Genomic DNA, 20,609 nt, shown 5'->3' on the forward strand with positions numbered 1-20,609 from the left:
GCATTTGTTGAGGGACTCATCTGAATTGAGTGTGCAATTTTTTTCCCCCCAAAACTGGTTAAAAAAGCCAAAACCTGTGGTTATCTGGGGACTGGTAGGCTCATGCCCATAATCATAGCTACTCAAAAATGGAAGTTTAAAGGTAGACAAATCAAAAGAGATTCTTCTTTTCTTTTTGGCCAGTTCTGTGGTTTGAACTTAGGCCCTGAGCTTTTGCTCAAGGCCAGCACTCTACCACTTGAACCACAGTGCCACTCCCAGCTTTGTGTATGTGGTAATGAGGAATCAAACCTAGGGTTTCATACCTGCTAGGCAAGCACTCTGCCACTAAGCCACATTGTCAGCCTCTCCAAGAGATTTTTGACTAATTAACCAATTAATAGCTAGAAGTGAAGATACCTTAATAAGCAGAGCAACAGTAGAGCAAAATGGCCAAATGAGCACAAGCCTTAAACAGAAGCCCTAATACACCCTCCCCCCACAAAAATGGTTGTTCTCTGCCAAAACACTTTCAGGGCTTGCAAATGTAGCTGAGGGGCGGAGTTCCTGCTTAGCATGTTTCAAGCCCTAGGTTTAATCTCTCAACACCACAAAAAAAGAAAATGCCCAAACTTTCAAGTTAAGGATCATATAGGTGTTTTTAATGGCATTAAATAACCTCGATTTTGCTTCAGAATTTGTATAAAGTGATGAAGGTAGGTTGAGTTAAAACAAGGACACTCCCACTGAGTGAAGACCTGAGGGTCAAGTCTGTGTAACAGGCACTGGTGGCTCATGCCTGTAATCCTAGCTACTTGGGGCTGAGATCTGAGGATCACTGTTCACAGCTGGCCAGGGTAGAAAGTCTGTGAGCCTTACCCTCCAGGTAGCCACCAGAGACCTGGAAGTGGCACTGTGGCTCAAAGTGGTAGAGTGCTGGCCTTGAGTGCAAGAGCTCAGGGACAGTGCCCGGGCCTGGTTCCAGCCCCATGACCAACCACACCACAGCGTGCTAAAATGACATGCCACTCTCAGAGGAGCTGGGAGAGTCCCGGTTCAAGTGCGTGGGTGCACCCGCCTGCGGACTTCCTGCCCCACCGCCCAGCCTGGGCCCCACCACAACCTTTTCAGGACATCACGACCCCGCTGTGCGCCGGGTGAGGAGCACAGCTCCGGAGCCCGCGCCCCGGCCTCAGGCCCGCGCCGCCCCCCTCCCGACCTCGAGCAGCCGCTTTCTCGGGGCTTTCTGTGTCCGTACTTACGGAAACGGCAGCACGAGAGTCGGCTTTGTGTCCTAGCTAGAAACCGTCTCAGCCCCCTCACGTTTCGGGGGCGTCCACACCGCCTTCCTTCCTTCCTTCGCCATAGACAGGGAACCGCTCTCCCCGGACCTAGTCAAGTGGAGCATGCGCGGGCAGCCGTCCCTCACCCCGGGGAGGCGGGGCTTCCGGGTGACGTCACTTCCGCCCGCGGCCGGAAGCTCCGCTCCGGGTGAGCGCCGGCGAGGGGTCCGACGCGTTCGGTTCGGCACAGGGACTCCTCGAGCCGGTGAGCTTCCGTCGGGAGTGCCCGCGGGAGTGCGCCCGCGTGCCCGGTCACCGCGTCCCGCCGTGGGCCCGCTGTGGGCCCGCCGTGGTCCACGCCCCGCCGGACCCTCCGCGGCCGACGGGGCGGCCCGCAGAGCGCCTTCCAGGCCGGCGGCGCCCCTGAAAGCCCTTCCGGGCTAGCGGACGGGCGAACTCGGTCCGTCCACCGCCTGACGCCGCGGTGAGGGGGCCGGGGCGGGCGCGGGGCGAGCGCGGCATGAGGGGCCCGGGGCGCCGCGGTGAGGGGGCCGGGGCGGGCGCGGGGCGCCGCGGCGTGAGGGGCCCGGGGCGGGCGCGGCGAGGGGCCGGGGCGGCCCCGCGGGCGTACAGAAGCGCCTTCTCCAGCTAGGCTGTTGGAAGCCGGCCTCGGGGGCAGGTGAGGGAGAGCCTCGTGGGGCGCGCTGCCCGTCCCTCGACCCCGGGCCCGGGCCGTCGGCTCCCGCCCGCGGTGTTGCCACCTGACACCCAGACTCCGCTTTTCCCTCACTGAGTCTGTTCGTATGACAGTTTGTAGCGGGGGCCGGGGGCGTCCCTTAAAAGTAATGTTCTCGTCCTCTCAAAAACGCCGCCAAGTGCGACTTGCTTTGTTGTACTGTAGGGGAAATCGGTCAGCGAGGTAGAGAAGCCGCGTTTGGAGAGGTGGAACTGCGAGTCTATTACCAAGCCGGAGCCTGCACCTCCGTCCCAAAGATCGCGCGGCCCCGAAAGCAGCCAGCGTAGAAACCGGACTGTCGGTGGAGATCTAAACAAAATTTATACAGAAGCAGAGCAAACTAAAGGAGCAGTCAAAGGCTAGTTTCCTGGGGTAAAACTTCCTGAGACTGCCATCTGGAGGGTTTTCAGAACTGAGTGTGAAGTGTCCATCCATTCAGATGTCAGGATGGTGAGGGGGACAAGATGGCATTACTTAGACCAGTATCCATATTTCAGTGTCACTGAAAAAAAATCTTTAGGGCACCAGTAGCTCCTGCCTGTAATCCTAGCTACTCAGGAAGCTGAGAGCTGAGAATCATGGTTCAAAGCAGGCAGGAAAGTCTGAGAGACTTCCTTCCAATTAAATCAGCAAAATACTTGAACTGGTAGCATAGTTCAAGTAGCAGTGCACAGCCTTGGTAAGAAACAGTGAGAGGCTCTGAGAGGCTAAGGTCAATTAAGCTCTAGTATAACACACACACATAGGTTCTTTTACTCCAGATCAGAATTCTTACCTGCAGAATTAGATTGTTGACACCTGTAAATTGATGACTATAAGTATATGCATTTGCTGGAATATATGCAGGAGGGACAATTAGAAATGCCTGTAATAGGTTAAATGGATAATGAGTTTTCCCTCCCGAAAATAGATACGAACAACCAGAAAACCAAACCTTGACATGTTTGCCATTCACTAGGAATCGTTTAAGATGGATTTGTGGAATAGTGGTTTGGTGGCAGATATTTAGAAAAGTCACAAATATACTTCAAATATGCTTCATTAGTTTTGTTTTTGGTGGTTTAGGGATTGAACTCAGGACCTTGTGCTCTACCACTTCAGCTATACAGTGTATGTATGTGTTTGTGGGTGCATGTTGTCTTTGGTACTGAGTCGAATCTTTGACTATTTACCTCGGTACAGACGCAGGATTATATCAGGTGTGTAGGATCATCAGTTTTATAACTCTGATCCTCTTTGTTTTACTAAGGACATCATTGCATTAATTACACATGGGCCAGTCAACAGTAGCAGTAACATTAAAATAATCACCAGTGGGCCAATAATGGCTGAGATTAGAGAAGTTGCCCAGGGGGACCAGCTGCACAGCCTCTCATCTTATCCTTGGGACCCCTGTCTCCCTTTCCTGCTCATCTAGTCTCCTCTTTATAGCTGCCAGACTATCTTTAATTACCCCAGCGTGGTTTGCTCAAAAGCAACATTCTTTTTCCAGGGTGACACTTGATCTCTAGGAACAATATCTAATATCTAGTCCTCGTCTGTTCTGGAGGACAACTTTAGCTAGGGACCTCAGTGAGTCAGTGAGCTTGTGGACTGACTTATGCATACGTCTCGGGTCAGCATCTGTTTGGGACCCAAGAATGTCCATTTCTCTGGGAATCTGAAAGTCCAGGATCCTCACAAGTTGTCTTCACCTAGGAGTGAGTGATGAACTCAGTAGCTCTTTCCTGCTACCTTTACAGTGGTTGGTGTGTTGGGAATCACAGTGCAGGTTCACTTGAGTGTCAGATGATGAACATGTCCTCAAATCAACTTGTAAGGATTGAATCATGATTAACAATGCCAGCTGAGATAACACATGACTTGGGGGGCCAACAATTGTTATCAGACTCGGGCACACAGCATTCTTTGGTTTGAAGGGGCATAGAGCGTGCCCTCCCAGTTCTGCACCCAAGATAAAGCTCTCGCAACTAGGAAGCATGCTTAACAATCCCTCAGGTGGGCACAAAGAATAGTTCCACATCAGGTTACCAATCCTGACCCAGCTTGCACCATGGCTAACTCAATTACATACCTACCAATTTTACTTGTAATCTCCATTTTTAAGATAATGCTCATACCATTGACTACATACTCAAACCTTCTACAACTTAATTCCTTTCAGATCAAACCTTTACTAACCTTTCTCTCTTTTTCATTTGACTATAGCCCTCATTTACATTTGCACATCTCACCTTTAGGCTGTTCAGCGCTGGATGGAAAATTCCCTTCACCCATCCAGAGTCACCATAATGGCTGCAAAAACCTAGAGGACTTTGAACTTAGCACAGATAGAATGTCCCACCAGCAAGGGTTTAGTTCCAGTCCTCTCAGGAAGCAGCTGTGGAGTGCTGGAATCAGGCAGGACAGGATGTGTGGCATCAACCTTGTCTCTCAGCAGCTCCAATGGAATGTCACGCCTCCTGCTGGGTCACCTGCAAATTTCTGCACAGACTGGTTAGAGAAGCTTACCCTGAGGCCTGACTTTGGTGAAGTCTCCCAGTGATTTCCTGGTTGCTTTTTCTGAGCACACTCATTGTTGTAGGCTGGCACCCCATTGGTTTTTAGGACAGTATAAGGCTGAGATTCCAAAGGAATACCAGGGTGACAACTTTTAGTAACCAGATTTTCTTTAAACAAGGCTAGGATTCTCTATAGACAAGTATACAAGACTTGAACCTGTAGCCATTCCCAAGTGCAGTCTCCACTCCTGCACATCTGTTACTACTCTTTTCCATACCTCGAATTTATCTTGTCTCACTTTCCCTTTATCTTAAGGGGAGTTGATGGGCGAAGATCCATCTTCTATAACTTCTTTTTTTTTTTTTTTTTAGTTTGTGGTGTGCTTTTGCGTGGAAGATCTTTTATTATTTTATTTTTTATTGTAATTAATAAAAGGGTTACATGATATTAGCCATATAGAAGGTGCATTAATTCACATACATGGATACCCTTTCACATGTCTTGGTACCCTTTACCCGCCCCCTCCCCCCCATCTTCTATAACTTCTTCAAGCTGACTCAGGGGCATTGTCTCTGTACTTGACTAGGGACCTTAAAAAGCTTAGCCTATTTTACCAAGGAGTTGCCAGGATTAGCTATCAGAAACAATGATTTGCTCCAAACTAGAGATAGTCAACATTTAACAACTGCACCAACCTTCTTCGGCTACAGTAGTGTAGCTTACTTAGCACCCATTTGCAAAGGCATTTTCTTGATTGTCTGTGGAACTTAATCCCTGCGATCCCAACAATGCCTCAGTTACCTATGTAGGCCTATATACAGATCAATGGGGACACAAGCCTCCGATCCACAAACTTTCCTGAATTTGTGGCTGGTGTCAAATCAAACTTCACTCAGTTAGGACTTTAAACTACCCACTATCACAGATGATTGACAAGTTCCTGCCCAGTTATGAAAGGCAAGCACTCTGTCACTAAGCCACATTCCTACTAGTCCCAATATTTTATCATTTTTATACAACTAATCTCCAGGTTGCCTGGTTTTAGCCCCTGGCTCCTGGCAAGATACTTTAAATCTTGACTGTTACCAGAAACTCATTGCAGCTAAATCAACTTGAATCTTTATCTGGCAGGAGCTTAAACTCGAACATAGCAAAAAGTGATAGTTTATTTAGAAAGAAATGTAGCAGCAAAAGATTCTATGGTATTAGGCATGTTGTGGAAATTGGCACTTCACAGATCATCTGAAGCCATCTCAGGGTGCAGACATGAATGTAAGGTTTAATTAGAGGAAGGATTAGGGGCAGGGGACAGCAGTTTATGCATAGTTTAAGACCAGGTTATAGATGTAGCTTCCTTGACCATTATCTCAGTTCTGATTTTCCTTGGTTCTAGGAAAGGTGTTATTTCTCTTTCTCACTATTGTCTCTTGAGGGGCTTAGGGAGTGGTGTGGTTCCCAGGAGATGGCTTCTGTGGCTCCAGTGTACAGCCTGATCATTAAAATTGGCAATTATCCTTATATGTAGGGCAAACTGTCCTGCAAGGCTCAGGGGTAGTTGTACTCCCTTGTCATCAGTCATGTCTTTCCTGTAACCCGCGGTGACTGAACAATGGCAGTGGAGAGAACAGATTACAACAATGACAAACAAAATGGAAGCAGATATGCCAGGCTTTTCTCTAGCTTTTAGTTAATTCATGGGCCTTTTACATAGACACTGAAAATATACTGATAACAAATTGTCTTTGTCGTGAGAATGACAGAATTAACTTGGGGTTTGCCTGTGAGAATTCTGTCTACATTCCGTCCACAGGGTTGAAGTTCATGTGAGTTGGGAATTGCAATATTTTCTCCAAGGCCTTGAGATCTCATTTTCTATTTCAGATTCCTTTTGTCTTTCCTCATCACTCATGACTAGCTACTACATATCATTTTAACAGAGCTGAGCATAGTGATTGAACCTAAACCCCAGCACTCCGGAGGCTGGGGAAAGAGTCAGGATTTCACAGACTGCTCAGGATACATAGCAAGCCGCTGTCTCAAAAAGAATTAAGTCATTACCATAGCATCATAATTCAGCTAAAATTATTCTTTAATTGTAATAACTTTAATATCACTAACCAGTGTTTAGTTCTTTTCTTTTCATGCATTCTTATTTTTAACAATTGTTCACAGATTTTAAATAATACTTAAACCCAAACAAAAGCCCATATAGAAGTGGGGCACCAGTTGTGCTCACACCTTGTAAACCCAGCTCTTTAGGAGGCTGAAATCTGAGGATCACAGTTTGAAGCAAGCTCAGAAAAGTCTGTGAGACTCATATCCAATTCACCACCAAAAAGCTGGAAATAGAGGTATAGCTCCAATAGTATTATCCTGAGCTTGGATGGAAAAATCTGAGCCAAGAACTCTAGGCTCCAAGACTGATGTATGCACGCACGCATGCACACACGCGCACACGTGTATACAGTGCAATTGATTGACTTCTTTCAAATACCTTTTTTGATGATTTTTTTAAAATTTATGTTTTATTGTCCTTGTTAAGGTGATACACAGAGGGATTACAGTTACATGGTTCAGGTAAAGAATTTAAAAAAAAAAAATTTTTTTTTTTTTTTTGTTTTGCCAGTCCTGGAGTTTGAACTCTGGGCCAGGGATTTATCCCTGAGCTGCTTTTGCTCATGGCGAGTACTCTACCACTTAAACACACACTGGCTACCACAGCACCATTTCTGGCTTTTCCTAAGTAGTTTGTTGGAGATAAGAGCCTCGCAGACTTTGCTGCCCAAAATGGCTTCAAACTGTAGTCCTCAGATCTGTTTCCTGAGTAGCTAGAATTACAGGTGTGAGCCACCAGTGCCCGCTAAGAATACATTTCTTTTGGGACAATGTTACCTCTTCCCTCCATCTCACAGTTTTTCTCTCCCCTTCCCTCCCCACCCACAGATTATATGTTCAATTTTCATCATGGTGTCTAGTGAGTACCACTGCTTAAATTCCTTTTTAAGTTTTCTTTTCCTTCCACCTCTTTCCTCCCCACTCCTCTCTTCTCCCACCTCTTCCCCTCTCTTCCTCTGAGCACTTTTATTTATTTACTTTTCTTGGTGCTAGTCCAGGGGCTTGAACTCAAGGCCTTGGCCTTGTCACTGAGCTTTTCTGCATAATATTAACAAAGTGCTCTACCACTTGAGCTGTGCTCCATTTCCCACTTTTTGTTGGTGGTGGTGTTAGTGAATTGGAATTGACTCATGGACTTTACTGCCCAGTCTGGCTTTGAACTGTGATCCTTAGATGTCAGCTTCCTGAGTAAAGCTAGTTTTGCTAACTTCTGCCCTAGCTGGTCTCAGCCGATGGTTATCCTATCTGGATGTCCCTGGAGGCCAGTGTTACCTATATGTACCATCTTCCCCAGCTCCCTCCGGCTTTGTTTTCCTGTTAGATTGACTTGTTGAAGAAGCATGATTCTTTGCCCTGTGGATGTTGCCACTGTCTGTGCACAGGACAACCTACAATCTAGAAGTGTCATTCCACACATTCCTCAGCTTTCCGCTTTCCTGGGAAGCTGGAGAGGGTGTCCAATTGTCTTTTTGTGCAGATTTTTCCCCCCTCAGGGCCTACACACTGAGCCTCCACTTCATTTCACTAAGATTGGTGTTCTTTTACTTGAGCCATAGCTCTACTTTTCAACTTTTTGGTAGTTAATTGGAGATAAGAATAACACAGACGGGGCCAGGAGTTTGGCCTAGTGGTAGAGTGCTTGCCTAGCATGCACGAAGACCCGGGTTCGATTCCTCGGTACCACATACGTAGCAAAAAGCCAGAAGTGGTGCTGTCGCTCAAGTGGTAGAGCCCTAGCCTTGAGAAAAAATCCAGGGGCAGTGCTCAGGCCCAAAAGAATAACAGACTTTCTAGGCTTCCTGCGTAGCCAGGATTACAGACATGAGCCACCAGGGCTGAAGCATGCAGATACCTTTTAGATTTGTGGGGTTCCCCCTCCCAAGAGTTTAGTAAAGAGAACGAAAAGACCACTTAGAGCAGTGGAATCAGGAACTGGTCCCTCAGGTCCCTATGAAGACTTTATTTTTTTTGCCAGTCCTGCACTTGAGCTCAGGGCCTGAGCACTGTCCTTGGACTTTCTCAAGGCTAGAACTCTACCACTTTGAGCCTCAGCACCACTTCAAGCTTTTTTCTATGTATGTGGCACCGAGGAATTGAACCCGGGTCTTCGTGCATGCTAGGCAAGCACTCTACCACTAGGCCAAACTCCCGGCCCCAGACTTCTTTGTTTTTAATGCTCTGCTTTTCTATGTGTGATGTTTGATTTGTTATGTGTTACTTGTGTTGCTCTGTGTCTATCCTTTGTACTTAGTCCTCCCCTCCATTCCCTCTCCTTTCCACCCCTTTCAGGAGGTGATGGAATGACCATGTGAACTTCCAGAGTTAAACCACATTATGTTCCTGCTGTTTAAGTAAATAGCAGGAACATAAAATAGGAATAAAAAATGAGTCTTACAATTACTGGGTTCTTCATCAAAATATGAAAAATGAATTGGTCAGAATTAGAGACGGTTAAAAAAAAATCTTTTGACCTGTAGTCACAGCTACTAGAGAGGCTAAGACCAAGTCCAAGTCCAAGGCTAGCTTATGCAAAATAGTGAAGCAAGACCTTGCCTGAAATAAATAAGTAAAACAAATATTTTTAAATAATCTTAAGTTCTCATGAATGTGGTTTTACTACCCTTAGATCTCATATTTTACATCTGCCTATCTTATAATGAGTGACACTTTGATGTCAGATGTCATTGGCCGAAGAGTTGAAGTCGATGGAGAACGGGCAACTGTGCGTTTTTCTGGCGTTGTTCCCCCTGTGGCAGGTGAGTTAATGTATTTGGGTGTATGCATATTTTCCCCAAAAGTTTCCTAGCACTTTATTTATAGCACATATTACGAGGAAATTGACAACCATTTTATATCTCCTGTATGCAATAGGTTTAGAATGACAGCATCTTGTTTGTATAATTTTATTTAATTATATACAATGTAAGTACTTAGTGTTCCTATTTCATGTTAAGTCAGTCTTATTAATTTTATTTATATATTTATTCTTGGTGCTGATCTTGGGGATTGAATTTGACTTGAGTACAGTCCCTAAGCTTTTTTGCTCAAGGCTAGTGCTCTTTCACTTGAGCCACAGCTCCACTTTTAGCTCAGCTTTCTGATGGTTAATTGAAAATAAAAGGCTTTCCAGCTTCATCTAGCTTCAAATCACGTTCCTTTGATCTTAGACTCGTGAGTAGCTTATAGGCATGAGCCATTGGCACCCAGCCTAAAATTCTACCTCTAGAGTACCTCAGTCATGTTAACTGATTTTTAATTTTAAGTATAAATGTTCACTTTTCCAAAAATAAACACATTTGTGTAACACCTTCACAGGAGGACATAAGGAAGATGCCATGTCATTGCATGTGGAAATAGTTGGTCATTGGCATGGAATTGCATTTCCTTATATAAATACACTCAGTTTGTCAGTTCTGTAATTGTTCGATCTGATTGGGGTTTTTTTTGTTGTTTTGGGGTTTTTTTTTTTTGCCAGTCCTGGACTTGAGCTCAAGGCCTGAGCACTGTCCTTGGACTTTCTCAAGTATAGAGCTCTACCACTTGAACCTCAGCACTACTTCTGGCTCTTTTCTATATATGTGGTACCAAGGAATCGAACCTGGATCTTCGTGCATGCTAGGCAAGCACTCTACTACGAGGCCAAACTCCTGGCCTGATTGTTCTTTTGTAATTGTGACTACTATACTACTTATGTGATGATTCTCATATGGGTTGTACGTACATAAATATGCTTTTGACATGAAATAAAACCAGTGCCAGGTGCAGTAGCTCACACCTGTAATTTTAGCTACTCAGAGGCTGAGATCTGAGGATCATGGTTAAAACCCAGCCCAGGCACTAATGTCCATGAGACTCTTATTTCCAATTAACCACCAGAAAACTGGAAGTGGCTTTGTGGCTTAATGGGTACAGCAGTAGTCTTGAGCCAAAGAGCTCAGGGACAGCGCCCAGGCCCACAGTTCAAGTCCCACAACTGACCAAAAAAAGAAATATGATAATTATCAGATGTCTTTTTAAAGAGTCCCTGCCAACTTGTAAACATACCAAGTATTGTTTTGCATTATCCAGCCACGTCTTTTCCATTTCCAGTGGCAACTCTAAGCCCTCCCTCACTATGTGGAATCACAGTGTTTTCTCTAGACTGCTGGCCTACTTTACTTAGCATAATGTCTTTAAGGTGCATCCATACGTTGAATTTCCTGTTCTTGTTTTCTACACAACACTGTGGATTTTGTGGGCTTTTTAACCCATACATTCTGTTGTGTCTGCTGATTGAAGTTCCCTGTGTGGCATCAACTCGTGTGTGCCAGGACTCCCTTCCCCATGCTGTCTGTCTGTGTGACGGTGTCCGTGGCAGTTTGCACCTCCTCACAAAGCCTTCCATTAACTCGTGTGCCTTTCTTGTTCTGCTAGGATTCTGGTTAGGAGTAGAGTGGGACAATCCTGAGAGAGGAAAGCATGATGGGAGCCACGAAGGGACTGTGTATTTTAAATGCAGGTAATGTTTCCTAATGTGCCAACATGGTTGTTGAGTGCAGCTCATACTCAACAACAGAATAGGAGGGATGGCGAGGAAGAAGCTTGTTTGACTTGAGGGACGTTTGGGGTATAGACTCTGGGTATTCTTTTTTTTTTTTTTTTTTTTTTTTGCCAATCCTGTGCTTGAACTCAGGGCCTAAGCACAGTACTTAGGCTTTTCCTCAAGGCTAATGCGCTAACACTTGAGCCACAGCACCACTTCCAGCTTTTTCTATGTATGTGGTATGTATGAGGAATCGAACCCAGGTCTTCATGCATGCTAGGCAAGTACTCTACCACTAAGCCACATTCCTAGTCCCAATATTTTATCATTTTTATACAACTAATCTCCAGATTGGCTGGTTCTAGCCACTGGCTCCTGGCAAGATACTTTAAATCTTAACTGTTACCAGAAACTCATTGCAGCTAAATCAACTTGAATTTTTGTATCTGGCAGGAGCTTAAACTCGAACATAGCAAAAAGTGATAGTTTATTTAGAAAGAAATGTGGTAGAGCCCAAGCCTTGAGAAAATCCAGGGACAGTGCTCAGGCCCTCAGCCCAAGCCCAGGACTGGCAAAAAAAAAAAAAAAAAAAAAAAAAAAAATTGATGCTGTTTTAATGAAGCCAACTCAATTAAAAATTGTCCTATCCTTGCTGAGTACTAATCCTAGCTACTTAAAGAGTCTGCAATTGGAGAATTCAGTGTGAAGCCAGCCTTGGCAGAAAAAGTCTGTAGGGCTGTTTTCTCCAATTAGCCACCAGAAAGCTGGAAGTGGCACTGTACTCAAGTGATAAGAGCATCAGCCTTGAGCAAAACAGCTAGGGGACAGTATCAGGTCCTGAGTTTAATCCCCAGTGCTGGCGTGCACACATACACACACAGAGACACACAAAGTATCTTGTCTTGAATTTTCTCTTTCTTTTTCTCTATTTTGTGCCATCACGAGGGCTTGAACTCAGGGTCTCACACTGATGTTTGACTATTCAGAACCGCTCTACCATTTGAGATATGTCTCCAGTCCAGACTTTTGTGCCATGCTGGCACTGAACTGTGATCCTCAGCCTTCTCACTAGATAGTATACCTATGAGTCACCCGTGTCTGTCTGCTTTTATGTAGTTGTTACTGATCTAAGTGCTTGAACCTGGCCTTATGCCTGCTTAGCTTGTTTACTGTGGTTGGCTGGCTCTGTTCTGGTTGAGAACCACAGCTGTAATTTTTTTTTTTTTTAGAGAGAGAGAGAGAGTTGTTAGCTCCAGCTGACTTTAAACTCAGGCCTTTTCTTATGCTTGTGAAATAGGTGGCAAAATTGTGGTTTTTGTTGTGTTTTGTTCCTGGCTTGTACTTGCTAAGCAAGTACTCTACCAATTGACTCACACCCTCACCCCTTTCCCTGGTTAGCTTTGGTATAGAACTACTGCTTCTTCCTCCTACATAACTGAGTTGCAAGCTTGTACCACCATACCTGGCTCAGTGTATCTGTCATGGATAGGCGAAATCTTGGGTGGAAAGTTGCTGTATCCTAATAGAAGTAGAATTCCCATCTTTTCAGAAGTGTGTCTAATATTCTTAGCTAAGTGTATTACTTATATAACAGTGCAGCCATATGCTCAGATATGTAAATCTTATAAAAGTCAGTTTGTTATCTCTGTTTTGTTGTTATTGGTATGGAGTTTTGAAATCAGGACCTTGTGACTTGGCAGGTACTCTATCACTTAAGCCATGCATCCAGATTTCCTTGCTTTTTGTTATTTTTCAGATAGCCTCTAACATTTATGCCTGTATCACACAAGACTATGATCTTCCTTCTCTTTGGAATAGCTGAGATGACAAGTGTTCACTGAGATAGGGTCGCAACTCTGCTGGTCAGTCCTCACAGCATGACCCTCCAGAACATCTCTGCTTCCTGAGTAGCTAGGGTTGCGCTGTCCCTCAGTTCCTTTTTTTCCTGTTCTGAAGGCTAGTGTTCTACCACTTGAGCCACAGCTCTACTTCTGGTTTCTTGGTAGTTTATTGAAGATAAGAGTCTCACATGGACTTTTCTGCCTGGGCTGACTTCGAACCAGTCCTCGGATCTCAGCCTCTTAAGTAGTTAGCAAGGTTGAATATTGGGAGGCGTTTGCCCAGGAGAGACACTCTCATAGTTGCTTACTGTGTATGAGTGTCTTGACTCCCTGGGTTGCCTAGGGTGGATATTATTAGTATCTGTCACTAAGAACCAATTAAAGTAACAGCCCAGCATGCTACCCAGATACTCCTGTGAGCCATGGACTTTCCTTCCCTGTAGCTCTCTAAAAACAAGGTAGACTTCTCTTTTCTGGAACTTTTGCTGTGTTGCTCTCAGAAGAAGGCGAAGGGGGTAGGCTGGGTGCCTCCTAAGGCCTCCCTAACCTGCAGTAATTTCTTGTTCCTCTAGTTTCCCTATAGCTCCTTCTCTCCCAGAAATGCCAGTCTCCAGTTGTGTGTGCAGAGCTCGCCTTGCAATAGCATTGGTTACAGGCCATGAAGCTGCCTCTCCTGTCTCCTGGGGGGTGAGAAGGTACTCTCTACCTTGACCACCATGGCAGTGATTCCACTTCCTCCGCCAACCCCAAGTGCAGAGTCTGCATTAAGCAGGGCCCCTCCCACTTAGCTTTCAATGCAAAGCTTCCGTTTACAAGGAGTGATGCTTTTTCTCTTGGAAGAAGTAAATACTAAAGTATGGCACTTTCTTGAGCTCATATGGCCTGGGCAATGTCCCAAGATAGTTTTACTTGAGGCTAGCATGAGCCATAGCTCCACTTCTGGTGTTTTGGTAGCGTATTGGAGATAAAGAGTCTCACAGAGACTTTCCTGTCTGGGCAGCTTGAACCAGCTTAGGGATGCTGGCTGGAGGCTTACACAACTGTGCCGTAGTATGGGCTAGCAGTGGGGCAACAGGCCTTATCTTCTTTCAACGAGCTCCTTCTCTCCTATCAGGGCTGTGTGCACATCAGCACCTGGCTTCTAGAAAGTCCAAAAAGGGAAACAAGCTTTCTTTGTTTAGGTGGGGTAGATGGGGTTTGAACTTAGGCTTTGTGCTTGCTGGGCTGGAACCACCCTCCCCATCTCCCCCCACCCTCTGCTTCCTGAAGGTTTGCTCTGTAGTTGGTAAAATCAAGTCACTGTGCAGATTACCTTCAGCCATTAGTGAGTCTGGTGTGGCTATAGCAAAATACCTGAGGCCGCCTAACACAGTAGAGATTTGGGTCACAATTCTGGAGGGGGAAGTCTGAAGACTCATGGCTCCCCCATCTGCTTGCTTCAGAGGGGCCTCCTGTTGTTGGTGTTAGGAAGAAGAGGAGGGGTGGGCTGCAAGGCTCCCACACTGGCCTGGTTGGCTTGATGGACACACAGCTTGCTCTGTTGGGGGTGGACTGCCACAGTGGTGGCTGCAGTCCTCCTTCCCGTCCTCACACACTCCGCACCCCTGGTGGAGTCTTTCCCTGTCAGATGGGCAATGGTCTGCGCCTCACTCCTTGTCTCTTCTGGGACTGTTAATCCTGATAGTGATTATTACTAAAATTATTAGGAAGCCTGACAAAATTGTGGTTAAATATTCTGTTTCTGTAGAATTTTTCCCTTGGACTCTATTTTGTCCCCTTATTTAAGTGGCATTTGGAAGATTGTTTACTGCCAGGCACCAGTGGCTCACGCTTGTAATCCTAGGCACTCAGGAGGCTGAGACCTGAGGATCAAGGTTCAAAGCCAGCCCAGGCTGGAACGTCAGTTGAGACTCTTATTTCCAGTTAGCCACTAGAAAAGTAGCGCTGTGGCTCAAAGTGGTAGAGCGCTAGCCTTGAGCTGAAGTTCTCAGGGACAGTGCCTAGACCCTGAGTTCAAGCCCCATGACCCACAACAACAAAAAAATATTGCTACCACCCATGCATATATTAATTTCTGTGACCTTATCCATCCTTCATCCAAATATACACATTATTCCTTTGTCATTGTATTAATTTCCACTTTGCATTCCTGTTTTTAAAGATATCAGCAGTATTTTGTTAGTAGTTTTTATAGGCTAGATTTTTAAATGACTCCATTGGTCTGGCTTACTCTAGTCCATCTCTCTTTGGGCAGTGTGGTGGTTTCCAGCACCCTCAAGTATAAGTGAATCCAGGAATGTGATTGTATAATCATAGACAACCTACCCTCATGTCCTTGAGTTTGTGATTTTTTTTCTGTATTTTTTTCCAGTTCTGTGGGAAATACTTTAATTAAAGCTGTATATCTTCTTTGGTTAAGGTTGTGTAAGCTCATAACCCTTATGATTAATTATACTAATTATGCATTTTGCTCTAAGGGTATTACTTTCACTTGTATTCTGATTATTATTTTTTTTATGTGGGTACCTATCCTGGAGCTTGAACTCGGGGGCTGGGCACTGTCCCTAAGCTCCTTTTGCTCAAAGCTAGCTCTCTTAACATTTGAGCCACAGCTCTACTTCCATCTTTTGTGGTTAGTTATAGATAAGAGTCTTTTGGACTGTTCCTGCTCAGGTTGGCTTTTCCTTCCACTTTGGAAGTCATCAGAACATTGCATTTTTGACCCTGTCTTGCTCTCAAGACAAAATTCCAATGTTAATTTCTTTTCCAGGCACGCAACAGGAGGATCTTTTATTCGTCCAAACAAGGTGAATTTTGGAGTAGACTTTCTCACAGCAATTAAGAAGCGATACATGCTAGAAGATGGGACTGAGGAAGATGAGAGGGATCAGGTTGTTAGAATTGGAAATAAAGCTGTGGAAACTGTCGGTTTTGACTCTGTCTTAAAACAGCAGAGGTAAGTGGAGCCAGCTCTAGCAGAGTTTAGTGTCTGCTGGGTGGAGAATGGAAACTCCCTGACTATACACAGATCCTTAAAGCTTAGTTCCACCCTGGCTTGTTGTTTTTACGCAGTGACTTGAAGAAATGGAGCTGTAGCTCAAGTGGTAGAGCGCCAGTGTTGAGCAAAAAAAGCCAAGAACACAAGGCCCTGAGTTCAAACCCTAGTACTAGCATAAAAGACGTGAAAAATAAATTCCTCAGCCAGGTGCTGGTGGCTCACGCCTGTAAACTTAGCTATTCAAGAGGCTGAGACCTAAGGATAACAGGTCAAAGCCAGCCAGGGTAGAAAAGTCTGAGTCCTATCTCTAATTAAGCACCCAAAACCAGAAGTGGTGCTATGGCTGAAAGTAATAGAGTGTTCTCTCGAGTAACAGATGCCTATGCTCCAAATTTAGGTCCCACAACTGACCAAAAAATCAATGTCTTCTACACAGTAACTTGAAGTCTGAGAAACCCCAGGACTGGGTTAGTTTATGGCCTCATTTTAGCATGGGGTTGGTAGAGTTTTCTACATTGGAATCAGAATGCTGACTTGCCCATTTTTAATACTTTGACCACTGTTACAAAGGCCAATCCTCTGGTCCTTCTGCATTGAATGGTGACATTCCTTGCTTTGTGATGAGCTAGGCATGGCAATAGGTGCCGCTGGTAAGCCATGGTTCTGCCTCTGGCAGCTGGGAGGTTTGGACCCTTGGCCCCCTTGGTCATCTGTATTCCATCTTAGACCCAGTGACACAGAGTTCAGTGCAGGGGCTCCAGGAGTTTGCTCTCAGTCCGTGCCTAGTCTGAGACTAATAATGGCTTCAGAAAACCTGCCTCAGAGCGTTCTCCTTCTCTGAGGTGCGGTCTCCCAGTCCCCTGACAGAGGAGCCTGCCGGGGCCTCTGCACCAGCACTGCTTGCTGCTGCGGCAGATGACCTGGATGGGGTAGGCCCTCGTGACTCCTGGGGGCCACTGTGGAGAGGAGCTTTGTAGCCACAGAGGGCGCAGGCCTGCCCTGTTTTGAGGGGAAGGAGGAAGGTACTGGATCTTGAAGCCTTCACTGTGTGTTTTGGTGGACGATGGAATATGGAGCTTCGCATCATGCCTATGTGTACGTGTGAACTCTGTTTTCATGCAGTCAGCTGAGCAGGCTACAGGACATTTCTCTGAGGAAGTGTGCAGTGAGTGGCGCTGGTGAGAAAGGAAGGATTGCCGAAGCATGTCCTAGTATCCTTTTCATGGAGCTGTTGCAGGCCCTGCCCAATGGGGGGAGGCCAGGGCCTGTTTTCCACTTTCTCCTTACTGGCACCCTAGGTCTGCCCAAGCACATTTACTAGCTAAACTAGTGGCCATCTCAGGCCTCTCTGCCTGCATCTGTGACAGTGTGACTCACCCTCGTGGGGTTCGTATGACGTGGAAGTTTCTAGATGAGGCTGGCAGGGAGTATCTAGCCTGGAATAGGCTGCCACAGCCCATCTTGTATGACCCCTAATGAGACTGTCAACATCCCTATAGTCCTTGGCAGGAAAAAAGGGGGGGTTCCCCAAAACCTATTGTGGGGACTTATCTGTGTCAGGAGTGGGAAGCAGAGGCTGGAGGGAGCAAATTGGCCAGGCCCCACACACACCTGACTGAGCAGCCAGGCAACCCCATGGATGTGTGTGGATGCGTGCTTTCACTGCTGCTATAGCTGCTTCCCTTTACGGCTTTTATGCTACAAGTAGAAACATAGGCGCCGAGAGAGAATCCTGACTGCGGAAGGAAGCGAACTGTGAGGAGATGCCAAATGAGGTAGCTTTGCGTTGGTGTGGCATGGAAGTGAGCAGAGCTCCCTAAGCAGAGCCCCGCGTGCTGCCCTTTGGATTTCGGAGGGGACTCACTTGGGTTAGCACTCCTGGAGATTTGCACGAGATGATAAGAGTTACCTGTTCTGTGCCTGGATTTTTCTTCTGAGAAACGAGTATGGAAAGCAATATTGGGCGTGGGCAGCAGAGCTGCAGCTAGAGTGTGGCAGAGACTGGCCTGTCCTGCGCTGTCCTGTCTTGTCTCTGGCTTCCAGCAGACAGTCTCCCGGCATGGCTGCCCCCACGCCGGCTTCTCCAGCTGCTCCTTTCTTGCCTTGCCCCAGATATGTCTCAAAGCCAGTCCCTTCAACGGCCTGTTCTGTGGTCTTCCCCTCAGTAGGCGGCAGCTCAGAGATGCAGGCCCACACTTCATGGCACTACGGTCTCACCAGCCCTGCTGCGTGGCCTTCCTGCCCCGTTTCCATGGAGTCCATGGCTCAGTCCTGAAGTAGGCCTGGTCCTGGTAGCTCCCAGGCCTGTGGGACTTGCCAAGACTTCTGGCCAGCAGGGCCCTTTGTGATCTGAGCTGGTCTTCAGTGGCAATGCAGTCTCTCCTCCGTGCTGCGGGCACACCAAGGCCACCTGGTCCCGTCTAGACAGAACTACTGTGCGTGCCCCCCAGTCGTGGACTGACCCTGCTCCCTTCACTTCTCTACTCAACTTCGGTCTTCTGGTGGGAGCTGGTTCTCCTTAGGGCAGATTGTCCACACAAGCCTGTCTCAAACACACAACGGGCACACGTGTTCACGTCTGTACTGTTGGAGTAGCCCCTCCCTTGCCCTGTGCAAGCCGCTTTTCTGTCTCCCTTGCAGGACCTCGCCATGCAGCACCTTCCCTCTGACCTACCCGATGCCTCCCCAGAGACAAGTGTCACATTGGCTGCCCCTGGCTGGTCTTGCACTTTGCAGTCTGTCTCCCTGGGTGTGCCATGGCTGGTCAGGCCCGGGAGAAGGCTCACCAGGCACGCCCACCTTGGGTGTTCTCCCCGTGCTGCAAGGCCTACAGCACATCCGTTCTGTGTTCTTCACGTCCCCTTGCCTCTCTTGGCAGATAAACTGGTTTTACAATGCCCTATGGCTATAGGTGTTTATCTTTAGTTTTGAGTATGACAGTGAATTTGTATGTGTGTGTGTTGTTCCTAGGACTTGAACTCCGGACCTGGGCACTGTCCCTTAGCCTTTTTTCTCTTTGCTAGCACTCTGCCACTTTAACCACACCTCCATTTTTGACTTTTTGGTGATTAGTTGGAGATAAGTGTCTTCAGCACTGTCCTGCCAAGGCTGGCTTTGAACAACGATCCTCATATATCAGCTTCCTAAGTAGCCAGGACGACAGCTGTGTATCAGCCACCAGTGGCCCATGGACAAGGAATTTTTGTTGTTTGGATAATTGGTGGTTTTCTCCAGGTACTTAGGATGTAACCTAGGGCTTTGCACCTGGTCAGGCAGACTCTACCACTGAGCTGCCTCCCCAGTCCAACAACTGGACAATTGAAAGATAAAGTAGTATGTGTTCATGAACAATGGGTGGAAAGTAAAAAGTTTAAAATCCCAGCTAGAAGAGGCACCAGAAACAAAAAATCATATGCTACAGAATTAAGAGACAGTGTTAGACTCCCGATTCAGCGGGATGTCTTCCAGACGGAGCCCCCTTCCCAAGGAACAGCGAGACCACGCAGTCGGATGCAATCAGCAAGAGGTTTATTCAGGAACACGAGTACTCGGGGCAACAAGGTCTCCTAGGAGACTTGCGCACCTAGGCTGGGGAGAGGGGGATATTTATGGGTGGCTGAAGCAGGTTACAGAAGCAGAAGCATAGTTACAGAGTAATGATTGATTATAATCACATTAGGTAAGACTCAGCTAGGGGTTTATTGAATTTTCACTTGGTTAAACAGGCAGTTGACTGCATGTCTTGTTTCTGGCCATATTTTATTGTTTTATTCCTGGAATTTCCCCCTCTTATTCAGGTTCATAAGGTATACAGTTTCACTGACTCGAACCAACTCAAACTGCACATCCTGTTGGCTGTTCTTCCAGCCCATTGTATAAACTGCAGCTACTTGCACTATTCTAAAGGCCATTCTTTTAAGACTTTGGATTATGTTTGTGTTGTGTGGTTACTATTGGTTACTATTACATTATGGAGAGATTTCATATTTCTCATCATTATGGGGAGATTTCATATTTTTCATCCCCCATTTTCTTATGGGTCGAATGAAATCCTTCATTCAATGAGTGTGGTCTCTCTTTCTTTAAGTTGCCGATACTGTTGAGTGAGCACTAAGGCTTGTACTACAGTTACAGGGACCCAAGGTGAGAATTAGAATGAGTATAATGAGTGGTCCTGCTATAGTGGATAACAGAGTTGTAAACCAGGGGGATTGATTAAACCAGTTTTAGTCTGTCCTGCATTTACTCTAGCACATGCTGGGCACTGGGCAGTCACTTGTTGCAAAGCCTCCTCCTTTCCTAAGAAGTGGCCGAGGTTTTTCTGCCGCTCTATAAGAGTCTTTATTTTATTTTTACTTAAGTGAGTTAGAGTGTGGAGATCCAGAATGAATTTAAAAGTCCACTTTTTGGGCCAAACTGTTTTTTTATTAAAAGTCCATCGTCCTTGTTTGGAGTCATAGGCCGCCCCCATTTTTTTAAGACACTTAATATCCTCTGGAGTGTATGGGAGTGGGGGAAGACTACGGTGAGGCTTCTCTATTATTGAGAGAGCTTGCACTTGTGGAGTTTTCTTGTCCTGGAGTGCAGCTTCCCGGGCCGCTTTGTCTGCTAGGCGGTTGCCTCTGGCTTTCAT

At 46.2% G+C, this 20,609-nt stretch overlaps 1 protein-coding gene across 5 annotated transcripts in view; it reads left to right on the forward strand.

Moving 5' to 3' along the window:
* The first annotated feature begins 1,658 nt into the window (after positions 1–1,658).
* Tbce (tubulin folding cofactor E) overlaps positions 1,659–20,609 on the forward strand; it is a 33,256-nt gene continuing 14,305 nt past the window's right edge. For 2 of the 5 annotated variants that reach the window (XM_090318758.1, XM_090318761.1), the window contains exons 1-6: positions 1,659–1,746; positions 2,164–2,356; positions 9,242–9,371; positions 11,029–11,113; positions 15,749–15,934; positions 17,099–17,187. In XM_090318758.1, the coding sequence (XP_090174884.1) occupies positions 9,272–9,371; positions 11,029–11,113; positions 15,749–15,934; positions 17,099–17,187 (460 nt within the window). In that variant the 5' untranslated portion in view covers positions 1,659–1,746; positions 2,164–2,356; positions 9,242–9,271. Of the gene's footprint in view, positions 1,747–2,163; positions 2,357–7,454; positions 7,475–9,241; positions 9,372–11,028; positions 11,114–15,748; positions 15,935–17,098; positions 17,188–20,609 lie in introns of those variants that run through there. The other 3 variants (XM_090318759.1, XM_090318760.1, XM_090318762.1) reach the window with 3 other exon arrangements.

This window comes from Megascapheus bottae, chromosome 26 (assembly GCF_031878675.1).
Source record: "Megascapheus bottae isolate mThoBot1 chromosome 26, mThoBot2.hap1, whole genome shotgun sequence".
Classification (NCBI taxonomy): domain Eukaryota; kingdom Metazoa; phylum Chordata; class Mammalia; order Rodentia; family Geomyidae; genus Megascapheus; species Megascapheus bottae.